Below are 26,117 nucleotides of genomic sequence, written 5' to 3'. Positions count from 1 at the left end.
AAGCAGAGAGCAGCGTCTAGGAGTAGATTCCCTCCTCCCCACAGACACCACCAGGCACCTCCAGGGGCCAGGCAGGCCTCCGTGGGGTGAGGAAGTGAGGGTGCCGGTTACCAAGGGGCAGAGGTGGGAATTTCCATGCTGATGCTGGAAGGAAAGGAGGTGAAGACCCAGGAGCCGAGATGGACGAGGGCCCTTGAGGTGTGGGGCTGGGGTGGAGAGCTCAGCGTGCCCTGGCGCAGGAACTACTGGGTAAAGATAAGGTCTCTGGGGGAGGCAGGAAGTCCGGCCAGCCTGTGGCTTGTTTTCCGAGAAGGGGTGGGGGGTAGAGTTTAGAAAGCCTTCCGGGAAGGCAGCTCATGCTGCAGAGCCAGAGATGGGGGCTCTGCAGGGGGTGGGTGAGTGCCAACCCTGGAGGTGGGGGGGGCGGCGCTCACTGCGGTGGGACCAGGGGTGCTGTGGGAGTGACCCAAGAAACAGGCAGGCCAAGAGCGGAAGCTGTGGGCCATGGGAAGCCGGGGTGTCAGTGCGGAGGGGCTGACAAGGCGTGGGGTCCAGGACCCTGGGAAGTGGAGGTTGAACCAGTGGCCGTGAGCTGAGAGGGCTGTCCACGGATGCCTGGGCTCCCAAGAAGAAAATCTCCAACCGTGCGCCAAAATCGTCAACAAACAAGCGAGAAGTCCCAGCAGTTCTGCAGCCTGAGGCAGCCCGTGCCGAACAGCCCTCCAGGAGAGACATCCGACCCGTGAGTCTCTGTGGGTGCGCGGCGGTGCCAGGTCCCAGGAAGGTGGGAAGGCGCAGCGGTGGGGAGACCTGCCCTAGGAGAGCAAGCCCTGAGCAGACTGGTGGCGCGGGCGGGCAGCCAGGGAGGCTCACGTGGGGCCGGAGCCACACCCCCTGGAAGGTTCTAGCGGCCTCTCTGCCGCAGGCAGAGCCGGGGGAGGCTGAGGCCATGGTGCTGCAGACAGAGTCCACAGCGTGGGCGGCCCTGCACTGGAACCCACAGCTGCGCCGCTGCGCCCAGGCCCAGCAGGAAGAGGGTGAGAGTGGACACACCGCACACACCACCACCACGTCTCAGCGTCCTCCTGCGGTCATCAGGGCTGGCCACGTTCTCAATCACTTAAAATTACATCCTGAATACATTAGCTCTGGCATCCTGAGAACATGGTGGACCAGGCGAGGTTAAGGACATCACCAACAGCTAAAGAAGACCAACCTCACCAGCCTCGCCGGGGCTCACTCCTCCCCCCAGCCTGCCCGCTCCAGGCTCCTTTCCCATCCCACACCCTCGGCCGTGGGAGGCCCCAGGCCTTGGGCCTCTTCTCAGCCTCGTGAGGAAATGCCATCGTGCCCAGACGGACCCCCGAAGGCTCACCTCCACCCCCAGCCCAGCTCTGGACTCCAGTCTCACACGTCCACGTCTCCACCTGACTGTCCTTTCATCTCCAAATAAGCACACAGAAAACTTACTTCTGACTTCCACCGAACCCCTCAATCCCACTGCTCCCAGAGCCTGGGACTCCTGGCTCTTCCACACCTACGTCCAATCCATCAGCCAAGCCCACGGGCTCTGCCCCAGAATCCATCCTGTGATGGATGTGACTGACCCACCACAGTCACACTAGAGTGCACTCTACAACCTGCAACCACAGCCCCAGACCAGACCCTCGGCACTTCGTTCCTTTAAAGCGAAGACGCATCTGGCCCCTCCTCTGGTCAGAGCCCTGCGCTTCTCCCTGAGAAAGCCGAGCGCCGAGGACACCAGCAGGCTATGTGTACTGACCACTGAGGGGCGCCCACCTCTGAGCTCGGCCGTGGTTCTGCCCCAGGCCCCTCCCCAGCACGTAGCCCACGCCGCCCCCACTCTGAGCCGCACCCCCAGCACCCCGAGGCCTTTGCAGTCACCGTTTGCTCTGCCTGGCCCTCCTTTCCCTGCTGTCTCCAGTGCCCCTGGACCCTCAGGAGTCGGCACGAGCCACAGCCCTGCCCTGCACCCGGCACGTGTCACCACCCGTGGGTCCCAGGAGGGCCTGCTCGCCAGCCTGCCATCCACCTCCTCCAACACCCCAGCTCCACGTGGCAGGAACTTGTCTGTTCGCTGCTGCATCTGAAGTTGAGAGCCCAGGCCGAGACCAGTGAGGACCCAGCAAACGCCTCTGAATGATGAAGGAGTGAAGGACTTCTGTAAAATGACTTCGGGGCAGAGGGACACACGGCCAAGCTGCCCCCACCCGGGCCCAGCGGGGCAGCTGGAGTGGCAGCAGGGCCCTCTCCCACCTTTAAGGGGCCGGTAAGCTGTCCCCTGCAGCCTGTGGGACCCCTTCTCTGATTCAGCACAGAGACTGATGGCGAGGTCTGCGCCCCACGTGCCAGGAAGCGGCCGAGGCCCCTTGCGGGCTCCTGGGCAGAGGGTCCTAGGGCCGACACCCCTTCGTGCCTCACTAAAGGGTTTCTCCGTCCACCTCATGTGACCCTCACAGTGGACCACCGGAGAGCAGGGAGGTAGGTGACCATGCGGCCGGCCAGGAGCCCCAGCCACTCGGAGCAGGCAGCGTGGAGCCCACCCAGGACAGCAGGGTCTGGGGCACGGCCCAGGCCGCTCCTGTGCCCCTAGCTCTGGCCAGGGGTGGGCAGTGGTTTCTACCAGAGCCCACTCTGCTGGATGGCAGGGTGTCCACCTGCACCCACATCCTACCTCTGTCACACCGGCTGTGGTCCCACAAGGACAGCGGGGGAGGGCAGGTTTCCCTCTGGGATCTGATTCCCACCACTCTGGCTGACAGAGCTAATCACAGGACAGGAGGGCCCCTGGGCAGAGGCCTGGCCTCCCAGGAGGAGCTGCGGGCCGTGTGGGTGTCTTGTGCACCGGCCCCTGGGACGGGTGGGGGGGGGGGGGGAAGAGCCTGGCCCTGTCCTCCTCCGCCTGCCTCTCCCTTCTGTGGCCTCTTTTCATGTGAGAAGAAAGTGACTGAGGACCGACGTCAGCCTCCCATTTAAGACTCGGTTATCCTTTGGAAACACACTCGTGGCCTGGGAGGCGGGTGGTGTGGGCTCCCAGGCTGCCCAGCCCCCGGCCGCTCTCCCCGCGCAGAGGAGCCTGTGGTCCCCTGTGCTTTCCCCCAGAAGACCAGACTCCCGTTCCTGTGGAACAGGGACCTCGGAGGAGGCACCTGCTTCCATCTCAGGCATCGACTGCTGTCCCCCCTCAGACGGGTCTCTTTATTGTGGAGGGAATCTCTGCAGCCAGGCTCACCCCTTTTGCATCCTCAGAGCTCTATCCTGGGAGGGATGCACCTGGATGGTCGCAGGGAACACAACAGTCCTGGGATGGGGAGATCCGCAGGCCCGGCGTCCAGATCTGGGTTCAGCTGTCAGCCGGACACATGCTGCAGGAGCCCCTGGTCAGCCTCTGCCTGCCCTGACCCAACCGAACACCCGTGCAGAACCTGAGTCCCTCTGAGCGCTCGGGACCAGGTAAGGAGCCGCGTCTGCCAGGCCCCTGCCCCAGAGAACTGTCGGGCGCCCCATGACAGGTGAGCAGAGCGTGGGCAGGGCTGGGACTTGAACCCAGCCCCACCGCCTGAGACTGCGTCAGTCTTAGCACAGGTGGAGCTGAGGGTGTGTGTGCCTGTGTTCCCGTGTCGAGCGCATGCCTGTGTGTGCCCATTCCCGCAACAATGGGCAGCGAGCCAGCCAGGGCTGTCGGCAGCCGGGTACGTGTCTTGACTGGCTCCCGTGTGCAGGGCAGCGTGTCTGTGGTAGGGGGTTTACCCTTGTGTCAGAGCCGTGTTTGTCCATGTGTTTCTGTGCAGGTGGCGTGTGTACAGGGACATCTGAGTGTCTCTCTGGGGCCCGGGCACTGCCGTCTCTGTGTCTTCATCTGCCTGGGGCTGTGGTGTCCACGTGAATGCCTGCTCCGCTCGGGGGCCTGTGGGCTGGGCGCGGGGGGTGCGGGCACCTGTGAGTGAATCTAAGTCTGGGGGACGGTGTGTGGCTCTTGCGCTCGTGCTGGGTTTGGGGAGCACGTGTGTTGACTGGTACATGGTGGTGCAAGACGGGGACCTTGTGGTTTGTCCCCGTGCACCTGTGTGATGAGAACTCAGGCCCACCTCCCACCCTATCAAAGAAGTGGCCCTTCTGCTCCATCTTTCAGACTGAGAAACAGGAGCTGGGTGAGTACAGATCTCTGTTCCAAGTCCCACAGCCAGTCAGCGGCAGCTCAGAGCAGACATGGCTGTCAGGAGCCATAGTGGGAGAGTGGAAACGGGGGCCCAGGGTAGTGGTACCCAGGCCCTGGCCACACCGGCGGCTGACACCACACCACCGAGGTCTGACCAGGCTCCCTCTTCTGCCTGGAGTCACCGCCGCCCCTGTAGCCACCAGGCACCCCAGGGTCTGTAGCAGGTGAGCTCAGCCAGGGTCCTGCCATGACCCCGCGGGACAGCTGAGAGAGCAGAGGCGCGGGGAGGGCAGCTGTCCTGTCCAAGGCTCAGGTGGCCGGGGGAGGGCAGGGTTTGAACCCGAGCTGCCCATCCCAGAGCCCACACCCTGGAGCTCGGGGCCCTGCTACCTCCTAAAGTCTTTGCAGGATGAAAACGGGGGGTTCCTGCCGCCTGGAGCAGACACGAAACAAGGGCAGAGATACGAGACTGAGGTTTCTGTTCTCCAGATACATCCTGCACACGTGATCCAGCCTGTTCTAGCAGGGGGCCAGGGCTGGCGGCAGCTTCTCCCCTGTTACAAGGAATTGTCTTCACAGGCTTGAAAGGACCAGATCCTAAAGACAGAAGTCGGCTCCCCTCCCGCCCTCGCTGGGCAGCCGGCTCTCGACTGGGTGTTACTTCAACGTCAAGTGTGTGGACCCACACAGGGCCCCGTTCTGAGTCCCGTACAGTGCAGACAAAAAGCTAAAACCCCAGCCACACTACAAATGAGTGGGCTGACTTTTATTATGCCCGCGCCACGTGGCATGTGGGATCTTAGTTCCCCAACCAGGGATCGAAGCCGCGACCCCTGCAGCGGAAGTGTGGAGTCCTAACGACTGGACCACCAGGGAAGTCCCTGGACTGACTTTTAAATGGGCTTTGGAGACCTGGAAGCTCACTAGGATGTCTGGAGGGCCCGTTCTTGGGACGGAGGGACAGGCTGACGTGGGGCAGGGGGTGGGGACCCAACAGGAGGGAGCAGAGCAGCTGCTCTGGTGGTGACACGTGCCCAGAACTCCAGAGACAGAGGCCCAGGGAGGACACACCCAGACTGATGGCGAGACCCCAGTCCTGCACCCTGGTCCCTCCAGATGGGAGCTTGGATGGGACTTCTCTGAGAAAACTTCCCACGAATGCCCAGAACCAAGAACACTGACAGTGGGGTGTCCCAGCCCAGTGACCCTTCCTGGGTATAGTCAGCATTTTGGGCCTCTCCAGTGCAGGCTGAGAGCTGAGGGTCACCAGACATCTGATGAGAGCCTCTAGCAGGCAAGGTGGAGCGAAACTAGGGAAAGACTGGAAGTCAGAGGAAGCAGAGCTCAAAGGGAGAGAATTTTGTGAATATCCTCGGACATGAGAAAACATGGATTGCGTTGTTGAAACAACAGAAACTTTTTAAAAAGAGAGAGAGAGAGAGTGAGAGGGAGAAACTCTTGCAAACTGGAAATATGATGGCAGAAAAAAAATTTCAGTAAGGATTGGAAGTGAATTGAAGAAATCGTTCAGAAAATCAAGGCAAGAATTGACATGCAAAATGGATACCAAACACGTTTTAAAATCAGGGAATTGGCCCGGAGATCTGATATCTAAGCAAGAGTACCAGAGACTCAGAGGAAACCATGGGGAGCTCCAGACCCAGGCTGGAGAACTGAGCACTTCAGATTAACCTTTTCCTGGAGGACAACCAGATAAGGGGAGCAAACCACGTTTTAATCCTAAAAGCAGCAAAGGGACAAGAGTCAGTGAGAAAGTGCCAGGCTGAGGAACAAAGACCACCGGTGTCTAGTGCGGGGAGCCCAGACTCGGCCCTCAGGCCAGCTGAGGCCCTACAGACCCCACAAATACGGTGGCCCTGCAAACCCACAGCCTGCCTAGGGAGGGGCTGCACCCTGGGAACGAGGGTGACTCAGGCAAGATCCAGCTCCCTGGGGCCCAGGACAACCACAAGTCGAGAATCCTCAGAGCATGAAAGTGCAGACTTTGAACTCGGAGTCACAGGATTCTAAACAACCAGCACCACCATGTGTCTGGAAGAAGTAAAAACCAACAAAAATCCCTCCTGGAGGGAGGGATTACATCAGAGTAATGCCAATCATTCCCTCAAATATTGCTTCAAATATCACCTTCAGCACAAAATCAAAGATAAGAGGCGCGTGAAGAAGTGTAAGATGATGAGCAGCTGCCAGCACAGGACTCAGGAAAAACTCGACGAAACAGCTCTGCTTACAAAACCCAAGGAGGTAGAACAAGTAGAAGCGCGAGGACACAGTAGACTGAACAGCCATCGACTTGACCTAACTGACACTTAGAGGACACGCCACAAGACACAGAAGAATACATGCTTTTCAAGTGCACATGGAACACTTACCAAGATAGACCCTTATTCTAGGCTGTAAAACAAGTCTCAAATTTAAAAGAATTGAAAGTGATACAGTGTATGTTTCTGATCATAATAGAATTAAAATAGAAACCAATACAAGAATAAGATATCCGGGAAATCTCCAAATATTTGGAAACAGTACACTTCTAAATAACTTGTTAGTTAAATGAGAAATCAAGAGAAATAAGAAAATGTTTTTAATGAATATAAAAACACAACATATCAAAAATTGTGGGATTCTCCTAGAGCAGTACTCAGGGAAATTCATAGCATCAAACACCTATGTTAGAAAAGAAGAAAGACCTTAAATCAATGATATCTGCTTCCATATTAAGAAACTAGAAATATAATAATAAACTAAGCACAAAAATAAGCAGAATAAAGGAAATAATAAAGATCAGAGCAGAAATCAGTGAAATAGAGCACAGAAAAAAAAGAGAGAAAATCAATGAAACCAAATGCTGGTTCTTTGAGAGTATCAATAAAATTGATGATACGGGGATTTGCCACTTGTACAGACATTCAGGATCGACTGGCACAGACCTTAAAGGAGATTCCTGAGGGGGCTCTCTTCTGCCCCGCCAGCTCTGGCTGCTGTGCTTCTCCCCTGGTCCTGATCAAGAGCACCTGTGTGGACCTGGAGAGGTGCTGTTGGTCTCAGGTTACTCTCAGGGAAGACCTGCTAAAGCAGACACAGGAACGCCTTTCAGGTAACTGCTGATTCTAAAAATATTTTCAATCTTACAGCCCACCACCCTTTCCTTCACCACCTATGTTCTTCTACGCTGAGCAACGAATCACCACAAACTTAGTGGCTCAAAACAACACACATTTGTTATCTCATGGTCTCTGTGGGACGCTGGCCTAAGCACAGCTGAGCTGGGTCCTGCTCAGGGCCCCCAGGCTGCAGTCAGGTGGGCTGAGTTCTCATCTGAGGCTTGACCAGGGCCGGACCCTCAGGCAGAATTTGTCTCCCTGCAGCTGTGGGACTGAGGTCCCATTTTCTTTCTGGCTGCTCTCGGCCCCGAGAGGCCACCGCTGTCCCCTGCCCTGGGGCCTTCCCACAGGCCTTCTCACGATGGCGGCTTGCTTCTTCAGGACCAGCAGGGCCAAGCTCAGACAGCGTCTTACAGGACGTACTGTGGTTACAGGAGGGACAGCCCCTCACCTTTGCATGTTTACTGGTTCCCATCCACCCTCAGGGGCTTTCTGTTGTCCTCAAAATATTAGTAAAAATGGACTGGAGATGAGCTGGGTTCACTCAACACCCTAGAGCTCCTTTGCCCAGACAACTGTTGGCCAAATTTATACCTAAGCCCTTCCTTCCACTGCTTAACCTCATAAAATTCCCTTTTCAAAAAATCTTTATGGGACTTCCCTGGTGGCACAGTGGTTAAGAATCCACCTGCCAATGCAGAGGACACGGGTTCGAGCCCTGGTCCAGGAAGATCCCACATGCCATGGAGCAACGAAGCCAGTGCACCACAACTACTGAGCCCATGCACCTAGAGCCCGTGCTCTACAACAAGAGAAGCCAGTGCAATGAGAAGCCTGTGCACTGCAACGAAGAGTAGCCCCCGCTCACTGCAACTAGAGAAAGCCCACATGCAGCAATGAAGACACAATGCAGCCAAAAATTAATTAATTTTTAAAAAATCTTTATTCAAATTACAGAGGAGGGGAATGTAAGGTGAATTTTAACAAAAGTAAACCTTGTTTATTGATAATGATGAAGCTGATGTTACCAGGAAGAAATTTCCTACTATATAAGTGCAGGGTGTAATGTTTTTCCTTAAAATGTTGACTTTAAAGAATGTTCCTTGCAATACAGGCAGCTAAGTCCAGATTTTATTTCTGACCGTGGAGTAATTCCTGAGAAATACTTGGATTATATGCCTCAAATGGACAGGGACTGTGTCTCCTAGTGCTGTATTTACACCTCGTATGGTATACCTAGGACAAGAGCCGGGCCTCATTAAACACTTGGCAACTAGCTGGACAATAAAGACCATGCTCTGGGGGGAGGGGAAGGTTCCTATCCACTCTCGGGATTGTGCAGCACGGGAACACAAGGCTACCCCAGTCCCCGTCACCACACCACTGTCCCATTCTTCAAAATTTAGGTGCAAACACACTATTGTTAGCTATAAGCGCCATGTCTTCAGCAGAGCTCCAGAACGTGCCTTGCATGACAGAAACTTTATACCCATTGAAACACAGCTCCCCTTTCCCCTCCCGCAGCTCCTGGCAGCCTCCATCCTCCTCTGTTTCTATGAGTTTGACTCTGTTGATGCCTCGTATATGTGGAGTCACGCAGTATTTGTCCTTCTGTGCCTGGCTTATTTCACCGAGCATAATGTCTTCCAGGTTCCTCCATATTGTCACATATAGCAGGATTTCCTTCTTTTTTAAGGCTGAATAATATTCCATTGTATGCACAGCAAAGAAAACCATCAACTAAATGAAAAGACAACCTGTGAATGGGAGAAAAATATTTGCAAATGATATTAACCACTTTGGAAAACAGTATGGAGTTTCCTCAAAAAAATTAAAATTAGAACTACCATATGATTCAGAAATTCCACTCCTAAGTACATAGCCAAAGAAAGTGAAAACACCAATTCTAAAAAATACACACACACCAATGTTCATAGCAGCATTATTTACAATAGCCTAGACATGGAAGCAACCTAAATGTCCATCGACAGATGAATGGATAAAGAAAATGTGGTATATATATATATATATATATATATATATATATATATATATATACACAATGGAATATTACTCAACCATAAAAAAGAATGAAATAATGCCATTTGCAGCAACATGGATGGACCTAGAGATGATAATTCTAAGTAAAGTAAGTCAAAAAGAGAAAGACAAATATCATATGTTATCAATTATATGTGGAATCTAAAAAAACGATACAAACAAACTTATTTACAAAACAGAAATAGACTCACAGACATAGAGAATAAACTTACAGTTACCAAAGGGGAAGCGGGGCGGAGGGATAAATTAAGAGTTTGGGATTAACAGGTACACACTAGTATATATAAAATACATAAACAAGGACCTACTGTATAGCACAGGGAACTATATTCAATATCTTGTAATAACCTATAATGGGAAAGAATCTGAAAAGGAATATATATATATATGTATGTATATGTATGTATAACTGAATCACTTTCTGGTGCAAGAGAATTGAAAACTGGTACTCAAGCAAATACTTGTACACGAAGGTCCGTAGCAGCACTATTCACATATTGCCAAAAGGTAGAAACAACCCTAAGAGATGGATAAAGAAAGAAAAGTTGGTATATACTTACAATGGAATATTATCCAGCCATAAAAAGGAATGAAGTATTGATTCAGGCTGCAACATGGATGAACCTTGAAAACATTAAGCTAAATGAAAGAAGCCAGACACAAAATGTTACATATCATATGATGTCATTTATATGAAATATCTAGGATAGGTAAATCCACAGACAGAAAGCAAATTGGGAGCTGACTGGTTCATTTTATGTTATGTGAATTTCACTTCAATTTTTAAAAAGGAAAAAGAGAAGAATGTCAAAAAAGAAGGAAATACTTAAAATATTTCCATGAATATATAGACGAACATTATTCTAACCTCAGAGTAGCCAAGAATGTCCTTTAAAAGCATGTGAATCAGGGACTTCCCTGATGGTGCAGTGGTTAAGAATCCGCCTGCCAGTGCAGGGGACACAGGTTCGATCCCTGGTCCGGGAAGATCCCACATGCCACAGAGCAACTCAGCCCATGCGCCACAACTACTGAGCCTGCGCTCTACAGCCCACGAGCCACAACTACTGAAGCCCATGAGCCTAGAGCCCATATGCTCCAAAACAAGAGAAGCCACCACAATGAGAAGCCCTCACAATGCAACGAAGACTCAACACAGCCAGAACTAAATTTAGAAAAATAAAATAAATTTATTAAAAAAAAGAATGTGAATTGTAAAAAAATAAATATTGAAAATTTTGACTGTGTTAAAATTATGACCTTTAACATCTCACCAGAGAAGATATACAGATGAAAAAGAAGCCTATGATAAGATGGTCAACAAAATTTACTAGAAAATTGCAAATCAAAATAAGCAGGGATGGGCCTCCCTGGTGGCGCAGTGGTTGAGAGTCCGCCTGCCGATGCAGGGGACACGGGTTCGTGCCCCGGTCCGGGAAGATCCCACATGCCGCGGAGCGCCTGGGCCCGTGAGCCATGGCCACTGAGCCTGCGCGTCCGGAGCCTGTGCTCTGCAACGGGAGAGGCCGCAACAGTGAGGGGCCCGCGTGTCGCAAAAAAAAAAAAAAAAAGCAGGGATTTCCCTGGCGGTCCAGTGGTTAAGACTCCGCGCTTCCACTGCAGGGGACACGGGTTCGATCCCTGGTCAGGAAACTAAGATCCCACATGCCCCACAGCACAGCCAAATAAATAAATAAATAAATTTTTTAAAAAGGAGATACCACTACTCACCTAGAAGAACAACTAGAATCCAAAAGCCTGACAATGCACAATGCTTGCAAGGATATGGAGCAAAAGGACGCTGCTTCATTGCTGGCGGGAAAGCAAATGACAAAGCCACTGTGGAAGATAGCTAGGCAGCTTCCTAACAGCTAAATGTAGTCTTGCCATATGATCTAGCAGTCACACTCCTAGGTGTTTGCCCAACTGATCTGAAAATTTATGCCCACGAAAAAACCTGCATGCTAGTGTTTACAGCAGCTTTATCCATAACCACCCAAAACTGGGAGCAACCAAGATGCCCTTCAATAGGTGAGCAAATAATAAACTGTGGTCCACTTAGTGCTAATTCCATCCAGTGGAATGTCATTTAGCACTAAAAAGAAATGAGCGATCAAGCCACGAAAAGACATGGCTGAATCTTAAAGGTACATTGCTAACTGAACGACACCAGTCTGAAGAGGCTACACACCGTGTGATTCCAATTTTATAACATTCTGGAAAAGGCAAAGCTGTGGAGACAGTAAAGGTCAGTAAGTGCCAAAGGGCCAGGGGGAGGAGAGAGGGTTTAACAGGTGAAGTTCAGAGGATTTCAAGGCAGCGAAACTATTCTGTGATAGTGTAACGGTGGATACATGATATTGATACTTGTTAAAACCCACAGAACTCTACTGTACAAAACGTGAACTTCAATGTATATAAACTTAAAAAAAATCATTTAGGAGGCTCGGGGACTCTAGATGGAATGCAGAAGGTGCCAAACGATTGAACTGTATAAGGAATGCAAGAAAAACCTCACTGCAGGACGTGGGGTGTAAAGGTGCTAGTCTAAGTAACCTTGGAAGTGAGTGGAGTCTGTAAGACCAATGGCAGGAGAAACTACACAGCACTGTGCTCTAGTTGACAAAGATTTTTCCTAACAGAGTACAGGTTAACAATTCTACCACCACTTTGCATGTACACTGGAATTGGACAATTAAGTTAATGGATGATGGGCAGTGGGAGCCAGGGGTTTCACTGTCGGAGTGGACATTTACAGATAAGCACAGCAAGGAGGATGGAATGGTCCATGTGGCGACGGATCAGAGGTGGAGACATCAGTAAAGTCTCCTGTTTGGCTTAGCACAGATGCAGGTGTTACATACACAAATACGTGTGGAAGTGTGTGCACACAAGTTACTGTACACACAGGTCTCCTTGCTCTGTCAGGCAAGGGGGCCTAGAGATAACAGTATCCTAGTAGCGACAGGCACTGCTGGCACCCAGAGGTTGCTTTCTTTTTTTGGCCATGCCTCGTGGCACAAGAGATCTTAATTCCCTGACCAGGGATCGAACCTGTGCCCCCTGCAGTGGAAACTCGGAATGCTAACCACCGGACCTCCAGGGAAGTCCCCAGAGGTTGGTTTCTAATATCATCGTATAATAAAAGGCACCAGGGCTCCTTGGGAAAATGGCTGATTCCAGGTATAGCAGGAAATGTGCAGGATGAGCCTGGGGCATCTCAGCACCAGAAAGTAAGTATTCAAAAGAAAAGCCAAAATGATGGGGCGTGTCCAAGGGGCCCAGGAATCATCTGAGAGCTCCCAGTGACAAAAGCTGGGATGGTTCGAGCAACAAAATAATTAGAATAGCATCAGGTTATAACCCAAAGTATGAAATAAAATCCATGAGTCTGTACTGATATAAAGGACTGATTGGATAAATAAAGAAATGAGGAGAAAAGACAAATCTTCCATGCAAAAGAACTGCAAGTGATTTGGTCTATATTCCTTTCTCAAGGACGGAGAGCGCGACCGCCCCCCACCCCCACTCCTTAAGTGTGGGCTGATGTAATCACATCTCCTTCCAGGGAGGACAGTGTGGAAGGCTGGTGGGCAACCTGACAGGAGAGATGACACACGGCCTCAGCCAGGTGATCAGGGTCAGCACCAGCACTGATGACCCTTGTTGACAGTATGGACCTCTGATACGACATGATGAGAAGGACACTTTATCTCTGTGGTCTTCCCCCCAAAGATCCTTAACCCCAGTCGAATCATGAGAAAAACATGAGACAAACCCTAATTTGGGGACATCCTATAAAAGAGATAACCCAAACTCCTCAAAACTGTCAAAAAAAAAGAAAAGTATGAGAAACTCACAGCCAAGAGGAACCTAAGGAAGCATGACAACTAAATGTAAAGTTGTGTTCTGGATGGGATCCTGGGACAGGAAAAGAACATTGGGTAAAAACTAAGGAAATCCAACTAAAGTATGGACTTTAGTTGATAATAATGTATCAATATTGGTCCATGAATTGTAACAAACATACCCCACACTAATGTAAGATATTAGCATTAGGGGAAATTGGGTATGGGGTGTATGGGAACTGTCTGTACTAAATTTGCAACTTTTCTGTAAATCTAAAACTGCTCTAAAATAACTGAAAAATTAAGAACTCTGTTCATCAAAAGACATCTTAAAGGAACTGAGAAAAGCTATAACCTGGGGAAAGATATTTGCAAAACATGGTAAAAATTAAAAAACACTAATGAAGTGAATCAAAGATGAACCAAAAAATGAAGAGATAGACCATGTTCATGTATTGGAAGATTTAATATTGTAAAGATGTTAATTCTCCCCAAACTGATCTAGATTCAATGCAATTCCAATAAAAATTACAACAGAATTTTTTTCATAGAAATCAAGTAGCTGAATCTAAAATTTACGGAAAAGCTAAGGAACTAAAAGAGCCAAAGCTACTTTGAAGAACGAGAACACTCAGAGCGCTCGCACCAGCTGCTTCAAGCCTATAAAGCTGCCGTAATCGAGGCAGTGCGGCGTCAGAGAGAGGACGAGCTTAGGGACAAATGGAACAGAACAGAATCCAGAAATAGACCCATGAACACAGATCACTTCCCAATACAGGCCCATATTCTAGAGCATTAAATAAATCTCAAACTCTAAAAGATTCAAAATTATGCAAAGGATGCGCTCTGATTACAATGAAATTAAAATATCTGGAGAAATATCTCCAGAAAATCTCCAAATATTTGGAAATTAAATAACACTCTTCCAGACAACCATGGTCTATCTATATAATGGAACGGGCACAGACACCCTGGACATGCCTCAAAAACATGCTGACAGAAGCCAGAGACAAAAGAGGGGATATTGGGTGGTTCCGTTTCTCTTACATTCTAGAAAGAAACAGAATTAATCTATGAAGAAAAGAATCAGAACAGTGGCTGCCTCAAAGTGGGGGATTATGGGTTGACTGGGAAGGAGCATGCTTCTGGGGTGAAGGAAGTTTGTATCTTGATGAGGTGCGGGTTCCATGCATGTGTGCATTCGTCAAAACTCATCAAACTTAACACTTAAGGTCTGTGCACTTCACTGTGTAAATTACACCTCAATAAAGAAATTTACAAAAGGATATAAAGAGAACTCCTGCAAATCAATAAGTAAAAGGTGGCACCATGGAGAGAAATGTGCAAAAGACACACACACACACACTCACACACACACACACACACAGAGGCATCTCACAGAAGCAGAAACACTCACTGACACTAACCATAGCAAGAGAAGCAGCGAAAGACGATTCACAGTGAGATGTTATTTTTAGCCTCCAAATTGGCAAATATTAGGAAATCCACCAACACCATCTGTTGTAGAGGATGTAGTTCAATGGTAGGAGTGTAATCACTACAGCCACTTTGAGGAAAGAACTTGGCATTTTCTTGCAGTTGCATGTGAAGTGCAGCCCCAGCACTCCCATTCATAGGGGTGGCTGCAAGAGAAACCCTGGCGCCCCGCACTCAGGAGCTGCGCACAAAGAACAAATGCACAGATCGTGAGGCAGACACGATAGAATGTTACTGCGCAGGTGTCAGAATGAATGCAGTACAGCTACCACAAAGAGTAAGAATCTTCGCAACCATAAAAGCAAGACCCAGAAGACAGCATGTAGCATGATACCCTTTGTTATGACGTTTGAATACGAGCAAAACTAAGCAATGTGTTATCTATAATTAAAATGCTTTAGGCAGCAGGGGAACCCCCATGAGTGGTCCCTCTGAGAGGGAAGGAGGGGTGGCAGAGGGGAGGAACTAAGGTCACTTATTAGCCACTGTGTAGGTCTTGAGTGGAGAGCAGGATTACAAGAGTCCCTTACCTTATTTTATACCAACGAATAAATAAATGCTCTGCATGGAGAGGAAATAAAACGATTGCTATTGGGTAGCAGCCCCTCCCCTTTGGACCTCAGGGAAGGGCCTTGAGACTGGAAGCCAGTCTCAGGCGTCACCAGGGCCAGGACACCTGGAGGGCAGGTGACAGGCCGGGCTCTATTTGTCCCACCCCTTACATCATATTCCCCCCTCACAGTCCCTCCATGGACCCTGCAAATTGCTCTGAGTCCCGCTGGTGAGAATGCCAATTAGCGTCCTCCAGAAGACAGGGCTGGGGGGGCAAAGCCTCTAATGAGCCCCATAAAAGCCACCTGGGCCCTGAGGCAGCAGGACCCAATGAGATGTGGCACTTCCCCTAGACCCTCCCTGGAGACCTTCTGCGAGGGGAGGGGTGGGGTAGGTTGGCAGTGACCTTGGTCTTTAGGCAAAGGGTCTGGGGGTGCTACGAGGGCAGCACCTTCCGGGTGCCCCCAACACCTGCCACCAAGTTGCATGGCATAGACAGCAGGGCACGGGCTCCTGGAGCCCCCAGCCCTGATGTCCCGTGTCCAAGCTGGCCCACCAACCCCAGTTCTGCAGCCCCTTCTCAGGCCCAGCCTCTTCTGCCGCATCGCTGACGGGTCTCACATCGCCAGGGACTGGGACACAGTCCTCAGTCCCCTCTGCACCCCCCACCAGCTCTGAGCCCTCCTGCAGCCCCTCCCCACGGGTCTGGGCACCGGGCGCCATCAGTGGGGGTCTCCAAGCCCCTTCGAGGTGAGCCAGGAGCAGCCACCAGCTCAGCCCCGGCCCAGGGAAGGTCAATGTAGGAGGAACCGGCTGAGGGTCGCCCGAGAAGTACACTTTGATGCTCAGAAAACACAGGATAAAGACCTCAGGTCGGTTCACGGAGAGTCATGTGGGGACACCAAAAGTGGGGATCAACCCGCCCACCCCCTCCCCCCACACCCCCAGCCCTGCAAACCCCTGGCCCAGGTTTTGCTCACCCCTGGAGAGCCGGCTGGCCCTCTGATGGAAGTGGTGTCCTTCCTGAGGCCTGAGGGGCCCTGGCCAGAGAACAGCACAGAGCGGCAGTCCCTGAGGGCCCACGTGGAGGAGGCCAGGGAAGTGCCCAGACACACAGCCTAAGACGGCACACCAGGCAGGCAGAATGGGTCTTCTCTCCTGCTATGTGCACACATACACCTGTGTGTGAGTGTGTGTGCATGTACCTGGGGGTGTGTGCAGGAGTGCACCTGTGTGTGTGTGTGTGTGTGTGTGTGTGTGCACGGGCACACGCACTCCCACGCCTGTCCGTGTACCTGGTGCTGGGACAGGGAACAGTACGCACCTGAGAGCACCCACATGAGTGTGGAGGTAAGAGGTGTATCTGCGCGCACTGGTGTGCAGGCACCGAGGCCCCCTTGCCAGGTGTTAGCTCAGGGCGAGGTGCGTGCTGGGCTGAGAGGGGGTCAGTGCTGCAGCAGCTTTGAGAAGGGTTACAGTGCCCCCATGCAGCTCTCACGACCCGGCCCCCTGCCCAGCACACATCACACCTGCATCTCTCCGCTGTCCAGGGTACTCAGAAGTGACCCCCCTGCCAGGGAGGGCTATGAGAAACTCCACCAACTCCACTGAGACCTTGGTGACAGATGTCATCCTGCTGGGCTTCCCTGGGCTGTGCCACCTTCAGGGGCCACTGCTCGGGTCATTCTTCACGATCTACATGGTGACTGTCCTGGAGAACCTGGCCATCGTGGTGACCATCAGAGCCAGCCATCCACTGCACACACCCGTGTACTACTTCTGGGCCAACCTGTCGGTGCTGGAGACCCTCTACACCTTGGTCACTGTCCCCAAGCTGTGGGTTGGCCTCCTGGCCTCGGCGAGGACCGTCTCCTTCTCAGGCTGCCTCACCAGCTGCTCCTCTTCCTCTGCCTTGGCTCCCCTGAGTGCTCCCTCCTGGCCACCATGGCCTGTGACCGGTTCCTGGCCATCTGTCGCCTGCTGCGCTAGCCGGCCATCACGGACTCGAGGCTCTGCTGAGTCTAGCCCTCAGCTCCTGGCTGGGTGGCTTCCTGGTCTCCTTTGTGTCCATGGCTCTCACCTCCTGCCTCAGGCTCTGTGGCCCCAACGTCCTCAACCACTTCTTCTGTGACATCTCACCCCTGCTGCGGCTCTGCTGCTCCGGCACCATCACCATCGAAATGCTGGACTTCGTGGCAGCCCTGGCTGTGCTCGCGACCTTCCTGCCAGTGACCGTGGTCTCCTATGCCCACATCGTGGCCACGGTGCTGAGCATTCCAGGAGGGTCCGGCCACCACAAGGCCTTCTCCACCTGTGCTTCCCACCTGGCGCTGGTGGCCATCTTCTACACCACCACCATCTTCATGCACGCCTGGCCTCACGCCGTCAGCTCCTTCGACTTCAACAAGCTGGTGTCCATGGTCTGCTTGGTCGTGACCCCACGGCTCAACCCCGACATCTACTGCCTGCCGAACCACGACATCAGCGAGGCCCTGGCCAAACTCCACCAGGCCCCTGGCCCCTCCTAGCACCAGCTGCAGGGGGAGGAACTTCAAATCCGTCCCCCGTCATCTGCTCACAGCCACCAGCCCACACCAGGCAGGCCATGGCTCTCTCCCAGTGCAGCCAGCAAGCTCCTCTCTTCCCCCCCTCACCCTGAGACAGGAGCACAGTGGGAGCTGCCGAAACTCCGAAGGCTCCAGCTGCCTCTCACAGGGAGCTTCAGCACCCAATCAGGGGACAGCTCCTCAGCCCAGGACGAGCTCACTCCGAGCTACCGGGAAGGTCCCCCTCCACCGTCACTCCCCCGACCACCTGTGACCTGGTCAATCTCTGGCTTTCCCCCACGCCTGGAAGCTTTCAAGATCTTCTTGTTGTATTTGGTGTCCAGGGTATGCTTGTGTGTGTGTGTGCGTGTGGAGTTATCATGCTTGGAGTTTGTCACGCTTCTAGAATTAGAGACTTGCTTTCTCTCACCAGCCTTGGAAAGTTATCAGCCATTACCTCCTTAAACACTGCGTCTGCCTCATTCTTCCTTCCTCTCCTTTTGGTTTCAAAAGTGCATGTATGTTGGAACGCACAGCTTTGCATAACCAATACGGGCAGGCATTTAAAGGCGTCGTCACCTCCACAAAACTTGCAGTAAACCTGGTGAGGACCCACCCTCTGTGATGAACGCCCTGATGCAGGCCCCATTCCTCATCTCCCTGGGCTTGCTTCTCGCCGGCCCAGCAGCTCCTGCACGCATCCTCTCGAAGGCTCTCCAGGCTCGGTGGCATTTCCTGGGGTAACTGCGATGAGGGGAAGCACCCTGCGGTGGTCAACAGCCTGACTGTGGAACCTGACCCCATTGTCATTCCCAGGAACGTGACCATCAATGCTGCGGTCAGGACCACTGTGGGCCTCAAAGATCCTCTGAAGGTGGTATTAGCTCTGGAGAACAAAGTGGCTGGCTTTTTGGGTCAAAGTCCCAGGTGTGGAGCAACTTGGTAGCTGCGCCTACGAGAACTTCTGTAATGTGCTTGAAGTGTTAACTCCCCTTGAGAATCCCTGCCCAGAACCCCTGCACACCTGTGGGCTTCCCTGTCACTGTCCCTTCAAAGAAGGCACCTACTCACTGCCCAAGTCTAACTTCTTCCTGCCTGACCTGCAGTTGCCCAGCTGGCTCAGCAGCGGGAACTACCAGTCGGAGACCATCCTAAGCAACGGGAAGCGTCTGGGCTGCGCCAAAGTCTCCGCCTCCCTGAAGGGCAAAGAAGGTGGCACTTGTCACAGCAGAATGAAGGGGTGTGAGGAAGGCATCCTCTTCCTCTTACGTTGGCCAAGGCCAGATTCTACTCTCTGTCCTTCTACAATGATGACACTCCCCCGCTGAAAGTCATTTTATGCCACCTACAAAATTTTTAGGCGTGGGCCAGCAGCCCTAACCGAAGCGAGGATGAGCCTGGTGGTTTTTGACAGCCCAGGACGTCTACTGGGCTGGCCACTGCATTTTCCTCCTCACCCCCGTGGCTTTCTCTCTAAGAACTCAACTCATTTTCTAAACAGTCAAGGAAGGGGGCTAACGTGTTTTGTGACCCCCTGTTCAGACTGACCCAGTCTTGGTCTCCTGAAGTACCTTTGTGACTTCTCTCATTGATTTTGTGTGTGTGTCACCGACCTAAAAGCGGAGTGAGAGTACTAACAGTTTTCATTTTACTCCCACCCCCTCTTACAATGAAGGGTCTGAAAGAGTCGATCTCAGTCTGTTCCTCCATTAACTTCTATGATTTAGTGCTCTTTTCTAGACTTGCCCAGCTAACAGTGGGGCACAGTGTATCCTGGAGAGGCACGGCATATGATGGGAGAGATATCTGAGAATGCTCTATGTGTTTAAGACGTCTGCGAACTCAGGTGCCTGCAGGGCAAAGCGCGAGACATCAGTGGACCACGCGGAACATCACATTGTTTCCGGGCACATCTTCCATCCTTTCCTTCGTATAACATAACTGATCCGAGGCAGCTGCTGCCCAGTCTCGAGCTGGGGGTATAATCAGGGATGAGGGGACTGGGCTGAGTTGGAAAGGGCACATCCGGTCCGTAGGGACAGCTGCTGTCTAGCTCTAGCCAGTAAGCACCACAGGAGAATGCAGGCTTCGTCAGCTCTGCCTGGTCGTTGGCTGCCCAGCTGCGGGGGGTGGTAAGCAGTCGAACTGCAGAGCCTGTGGCTTCTCCAGTGCACGGCTGTCTCCTGGTCTCAGGCCGGACTTTACTCTGATCAACAGAAGTGGTGAGAGTAGGAAGCTTTTCTTGTTCATATTTTTTAAGGGAACGCATTTAAAGGCTCTCCATTAAGTATGATGTCTGCTGAGGGTTTTTTTGAAATACAGCCTTAATCGAGTTAAAAAATTCATTTCAACGACTAGTTTTCTTGGCATTTTTCCCCACCAATGAGTGTTGATGGAAATCAAACGCTTGACAATGGCGATCGTATAACAATATGTAAATGCACCAAATCAACATGTTGGACACCTTACATTTACAACATGTTACATGTCATATGTATTTCAATTTAAAAAATAACATTTAAAAATTAAGAAATGGCTCTCTTTTGCTCAGGCCCATGGCATGTCTTCATCCTGCCAGGAAGCTCCATAGCCACTGACAAGACCAGAAGTGGCCTGATAAACAGTACAAGAAAGCAGAGCCCAGAGGGCCAGCCCTTATGGAGGCGCTTCTCACGCAAAGGGAACTGTGCTCAAAACAGTAGGGGTTGAAGCCAAACAGCCAAATTCTGCCATAGGGAAGTGTGTCAGGCTTCAGTTAATGAAGAATGGCCCAAAAGTCCCAGCCTTTGCACCCAGTGATGGTTGTTTGAACTTTACGGAGGAAAATGATGAAGTTCTGGTTGCTGGATTTGGTCGCAAAGGTCATGCTGTTGGTGACATTCCTGGAGTCGTCTTGTAGGTTGTCAGAGTAGCCAATGTCTCTCTTTTGGCCTTAACGCAAAGGTTAGAAGAAAGGACCAATATCGTAAGTTTTGATGGTGACGGCACGATAGTAATACATTTTCACATGCAAAAAACGCCCCAAAAAACAAAAAAAAAAAAATTAAGAAATGAAATGCTTTGTATTCTCCTTCTGAGAAAATCATGAGCGTTCTTCTCCCTTGGCGCAGCAGTGAGTAAAATACGTCCGCATACTTGACGATGTTGAAAGCACCTGGACCTGAGTGGTGCGACCTGCTTCTGATGTACTCTTGGGCTCAGTGGCTAACATTTTATTTAGATATTTCATGTTGATATTTAAACATAAAATAGTCTAAATTTTTTTCTGTGCTTCCCTTATATATTTTAAGAGAAAAGGTTTAGGGTCTCGAAAAGGGTTAATTAAGCCTCAGCCCGTGGCTCTTCCTACGTGGTGCCCTTGGTTCTTCTCTCTCCTCTGAACAACTGTCAGACTCAGAGCCCAAAACTGTGCCCTTTCTCTCATATTTGCTATCTGTTTGCTGCTCATCCAGAGAAATTTCCTTAACTTTATAATTCAATTCTCCTGGTTGTTTCTCAGAGGTTCTTTCTTAGCCTCGACCTTTGTCACAGCATCCTGTTCTTATATAAATAGTATCCCCCCCAGCTTTTCTGAGCCTATGAGCTGGAATATTTTTTGTTTTCTTAGGTTTTCTTCTAATTCCTCAAACTTCTTGAGCCTTTTTTTCCCCCCCCCATTTCTTTACCTTGGTCTTTCTCTGTTGTATTGCAGACTTTCTGTCTTTGGATGCCTGATAAATGCTGTTTGCTGTTCACACTTTACAGCGAAGCAGTGGGAAGGCTACCTGGAAGCTCCCTGTGCTCGGCAGGACCCTTGAGAATGAGGGGGCAGGGACAGGCCATCGGGCTGGGGACCCTCTAAGTGCAGGTGACGGAAAGCACTCATCCAGAGAAGGTCCACGGCGTCAGCTGTGGCGCTGCCTGACCCGGGAGGTCGAGGGGGCACAGGGCCCGACTCACTTGGCCTCAGGCTCCATGTGAAGGCTCCACGTGAAGGCTCCACAAGGGTGACGGGTCCTCGCATGCAACGGCTCCAGGCGCAGCCTCCCGCGGAAGGAGAGCGGCCTCTCTCAGCAGCTCAGACCACGGCCAGGGGCCTTACACTGGGAAGCAGGTCCACGTGGCCAGGAAGAGCCACAGGGCATGCCACATCCCTTCACAAGACCAGGGGAGGGGGCAGTCACAGTCAGACCCCCATGGGCCGAACATAAGAGAGGGCTGGCTCCCCAGGGCACACACATGGATGCTTTGACCGGAACAGGGAAAGGAAGCTGAGAGGCCAAAGCGGCAGCTGTCCCCAGCAGGCCCCACACCGCGCCGGGGCTTCCAGGTGCTTCCTGATACCGTCAGAGAAATGCCCTTCTTTCCTTGGGGTGAGCAACACGCTGGGGGCCATTCTGTGCGTGGGACCAGGGGTGGGGGGGGCTCAACCAGAGAATGCAAACCTTGGACGAATCCCCATTTCTGTCCCCACCCCTCCTGCCATCCATCACCACAGCAGCCCAGTCCCTGAGGCTGGGTGGGAGGCTCTCTACTTGGCCGCTGCCCCTCTGGCCCAGGTGGCATTTGAAACCCACAGGCCCTGAGATTGCCCAGGAGAACGTGTGGAGCAGCGGTGCTGAGCCTCCAGGGACCACGAAGGTCTGATGGAAGCTGAGAGATCGAATCACATAACAACCCTCTGAAGTTCAGGAGGTCCCTGTGCCCACCTCCAACACCATCAAGAGGGCCTGGTGTCCCCAGGTGGAGTGGCTGGGGTGAAGGCCTAGAGTCAGTGGGTGGAGGGGAAGAGATTCCAGAGGACAAACCAACCTTGGGAAGCAAGACAGCACCATTTCAGACGTGGTCCCAGAGTCCAATCCGGCCGGGACTGGGGAGGCCCGCTGGCTTGAGCAGTCGGGTTACCGGTGGTGGGGCTACCTGAGGACCCCCTGGAGGAGCCTGAACAGTGGGCACTAAAGGGCGGGAGGAGGGGGGCCCACGAGGGGGTGCTGCTCTGGGACTCAGACACCATGGGGCCCTGGAGAGCCGTCCTCCCCTCTCTGTGCACCGCGGTCAGGAGCTTAGGGTCCGACGTCGCATTCTGTGGTCCCTGTGTCTGGGACACACCCACCCCGAGAAGGATGGAAATGAGGAACGGGAGAGGGTGGGGTGGGAGAGGTTAGGGTTTGGGGCGGGTGGAGTGGGATGGACTGTGGGAAGGTGGCGGTGTGCGCACCGGGTGCTGAAGACAGCGGGGCAGAGGGTCCTGTCGAGAGACAGGACCGGGGTGGGGGCGTTGCGGGGGGGGGACGGGGGCCGCTAGGACGGGGTGCTGGGCAGCGAGAGGGGCTGCGCCTCGGAGCGCCTGCCTTTATCTCCTCCCTTCCGTCTCCCGGGGGATGCGCCTCCGCGTCTGCCCACCCCCAAGCCTAGGGCGGAGGCCTCACGCAAAATTCAGGCTCCGCGGTCGGCGCTTGGCGGTCGGCGCTCGGCGCTCCGTGCAGTCTCCGCCGCAGCTCCGTCCTTCCCGCTCGGCAGCGGTCCCTGGAGCGCGGCCGCCGCGGTTCCGAGCGAGGCCCGTGGCTGGTAAGGCCGGGCGGCGGAATGTGGGCGCGCACCGGGAGGCTGGGGCTGGCGCCCGCCGGGCTAGAAATGAAGACGCAGCGAGGGGCCGACAGGGCCCGGGCGGAGGGTGGAGCCTCCGGCAGGTGGTCGCATCCCGGTCCCCCGGCCCAGCAGCTGAGCCAGGCGGTGGGGGTAGGTGGGGGGGGAGCGCGAGGCAGAAGCGGGCGGGAGGCGACCCTAAGCTGGGCCCGGGCCTGCGGCGGCGGGGCGGAGTCCGCACAGGGTGACGACCCCGCGAGGCCCGAACCGGCTCTGGCCCCGCGCAGCCCCGGAAGGGGTGGGAGGGCCGGGCCGAGTCTCACCGTTGGTCCCTTCTCCAGACCCCGATCTGGTTCCTTGGGGACCCTCGGTCCCTGAAACCCCAGGGTGGCCTCTGGTCCTGCCGAGCCCTGGAGACCGGAGTCGGTCCTTCCAGAGCAGCCCGGAATACGGGGCCCCCTCCCCAGGCCTGAGCGCCCCCCGTCCACCGGAGGGTGCTCACCACCGCCCATTCTTTGCCCCTACTCCACCACCACCACCCCCACGCACAGAATAACCCGCAGGTGCTGAACCCTCTCACCCCCTGCCTCCCCTTCCCAGTTACTGAACAAGAGCCCACGCCCTCCCCAAGCCTGAGTCTAATCCTCAGGCATTACAACCTCCTCCTCTTAGCCCACGCCAGCCTGGGCCGGTAGTGCTCCAAGGTGCTGGGGCCCCATGTACCACCAAATGCTGAGCCCCTGTCCCCAGGCCCCGGGCGCCCTGGGCCTCGCAGAAGCTGAGGTCCCTTCCTCCGTCCTCCCGCAGGTTTTGCTCCACGAAGATGAACTGGACTGCCGCCGCGTGCTGGGCTCTGCTGCTAGCGGCCACCTTCCTCTGCGACAGCGGCGCGGCCAAGGGCGGCCGTGGCGGGGCTCGCGGCAGCGCCCGGGGTGGGCTGCGCGGGGGCGCGCGCGGGGCCTCGAGGGTGCGCGTGAGGCCTGCGCCCCGCTACGCCGGCTCCTCGCTGCGCGTGGCCGCGGGAGCAGCGGCGGGGGCAGCGGCGGGGGCAGCCGCGGGCCTGGCGGCGGGCTCGAGCTGGAGGAGGGCCGCGGGGCCCGGGGAGCATGGCCCAGACGACGACGAGGACGGTGCACCCGGCGGCAACGGAACGAACCGAAGCGTCTACAGCTACCGGGCGTGGACTTCGGGCGCGGGGCCCACGGGTGACCCTCACCTCTGCCTGCTGCTGGGCGGCGCCCTGGGCGCCCTGGGGCTGCTGCGGACCTAGGCCGGGCTGGGCTCGGGGGCCACATCTGCCCCCAGCCCGCGCCTGCCCTGCGGGCCACCACAGAGGCTGCCCAGCACTGAGCGCCCCTTGTCTCCACTGCCCAAGGCCTCTGAGCCCAGAGGAGCTGCGTGGCCAACTCCCGACAGTCCAGCAGCCTCTCCTCCTGTGACCCAGAGGCACCTCCTGTTCCCCCTCCTGCCCGATCCCCTCCCCAGCCTCCGCACCTCCCACCCTACCAGGGGACCAGTGGCCCCTCAGCTCCAGGATGCCCTGCCTGCCACTTGGAGGTTAGGGTACCCCCCAGCCAGAAAGGCAGGTGTCCTGAGGTTCCTGCACCATCCTGGCCAGCTGCCCACCACTCTACAAGCTGTTCAGGCCACTCCAGCTCCCCTGACCCCACCTGGACACTTGAGAGGTGTGGACGGTGCTGACCACCAGGCAGAGAGGTGGGCCCTCAGGCTGGGCTGGTTCGGCCACACCCCTGAGGACGTCGTGGCATCCCCCCCAGAAACAGCCCCAGTGGGCCAAAGGACTTGAGGATTTGGGGGAGAGGAGAGGTTTCCCTCACAGGCTGTAGTGTGCTGCCTGCCTGTCCAGAAAGGAAGGGGGCCACATCTGTGGATTAGTGAGCCCAGACGTGGCCCCGTGGTTCTCCAGACGGCTCCCAGGATACCCTCGCCCACAGGAACTGCCCACGCCTTGCCCCTGCCCTTGGGCCCAGGGCCCGTGTCCCCCCACGGGCAGACGCTTTGCGAGACCCGCCGCCAGGGACTCCCTTAAAGCCACTTTGCTCTGACTTGAAACAGCTCTTCTTGGACCTATTTTGGAAGAAAAAGAAAATCTGTTTAAACTTCAAGAGTTTTCCATTCGCTCTGAGCTCCAGGTCCACGTTCCAGGATAAGAGCCCCACCTGTACTCGGGGACGGCAGCTGTGGCAGGCAGCCCCTCGGAAGCTGAGGGCGAGGTGGACCGGAGGGGCCGGGGCTCCAGTCAGACCCACGGCCGGCATGGCCACAAGGCAGGGCCCAGTGCCCAGCAAGTACCACCAGATGTGAGGGCACCTGTCCAGCAGAAGAAAGCCCAGGAGAAGCTGAGCTTCCTCCACACCCTGAGGGCTGTCAGAACGAGGCCAGAGCAGCCTCTGAAGAAACCACAGGGCGCGTCCTGACAAGGGTTTGCGGCTGGCACTCAACACCCGCGCGGAAGGCCAGCCTTTCACCTCTCAGGTGCCTTTCCCTCAAGCCGCCAGCCTGGTCCACTGGCCATGAGCTCAGCCTGGGGCCCCAGCTCTTTCACATGTCCTCTGGCTTGAATAGCCTCTTGTCCCTCAGAAGGATGGCTCCGGGGTCTGGCTTCCGGCTCAGGCTCTCCTGTGCTCAGCAGGAGCCTCCCCGGCAGGGCTGCCTCCAGAATCTGCCCTCGCCCGCCCCTGGGCTGCAGGGCCTTTGGACTCAGCTGATGGACGCCAGTGCCAAG

General features: G+C 54.0%; 1 protein-coding gene, 2 long non-coding RNA genes and 2 pseudogenes across 6 annotated transcripts; 4 read left to right on the top strand and 1 right to left on the bottom strand.

The window, feature by feature from the left end:
• Nucleotides 1-435: 435 nt before the first annotated feature.
• LOC114908957 lies at nt 436-13,203 on the top strand. Of its 2 annotated transcripts, none has more exons than XR_003797091.1 (3): nt 436-2,502; nt 3,271-7,295; nt 12,862-13,203. It is a non-coding gene; the product is annotated as an uncharacterized LOC114908957 (long non-coding RNA). The 2 variants fall into 2 exon arrangements; XR_003797090.1 differs by lacking the exon at nt 12,862-13,203 and having other exon boundaries at nt 436-742; nt 926-2,502; nt 3,271-6,990.
• A 3,642-nt stretch (nt 13,204-16,845) lies between these two features.
• LOC114908591 lies at nt 16,846-17,919 on the top strand (annotated as a pseudogene).
• Nucleotides 17,920-18,430: 511 nt separating this feature from the next.
• LOC114908590 lies at nt 18,431-19,134 on the top strand (annotated as a pseudogene).
• A 1,043-nt stretch (nt 19,135-20,177) lies between these two features.
• LOC114908956 lies at nt 20,178-22,950 on the bottom strand. Of its 3 annotated transcripts, none has more exons than XR_003797088.1 (3): nt 21,746-22,950; nt 21,472-21,598; nt 20,178-20,737 (listed from the first exon to the last, which is right to left on the bottom strand). It is a non-coding gene; the product is annotated as an uncharacterized LOC114908956 (long non-coding RNA). The 3 variants fall into 3 exon arrangements; XR_003797087.1 differs by having other exon boundaries at nt 21,472-22,182; nt 22,598-22,950; XR_003797089.1 differs by having other exon boundaries at nt 21,472-21,939; nt 22,598-22,950.
• Nucleotides 22,951-23,262: 312 nt separating this feature from the next.
• SPRN (shadow of prion protein) lies at nt 23,263-24,665 on the top strand. Its single transcript, XM_029245117.1, has 2 exons — nt 23,263-23,353; nt 24,179-24,665. Exon 2 carries the CDS (start codon nt 24,195-24,197, stop codon nt 24,639-24,641), a length of 447 nt encoding a protein of 148 aa, XP_029100950.1. The 5' UTR covers nt 23,263-23,353; nt 24,179-24,194; the 3' UTR covers nt 24,642-24,665.
• The last annotated feature ends 1,452 nt before the right edge of the window (nt 24,666-26,117 follow it).

Source organism: Monodon monoceros, unplaced genomic scaffold, assembly GCF_005190385.1.
Source record: "Monodon monoceros isolate NGI ecotype Baffin Bay Population unplaced genomic scaffold, NGI_Narwhal_1 Super_Scaffold_4, whole genome shotgun sequence".
NCBI classification, from domain to species: domain Eukaryota; kingdom Metazoa; phylum Chordata; class Mammalia; order Artiodactyla; family Monodontidae; genus Monodon; species Monodon monoceros.
Note: the sequence above shows the minus strand (reverse complement) of the source record. Positions and strands in the feature narration are given on the sequence as shown.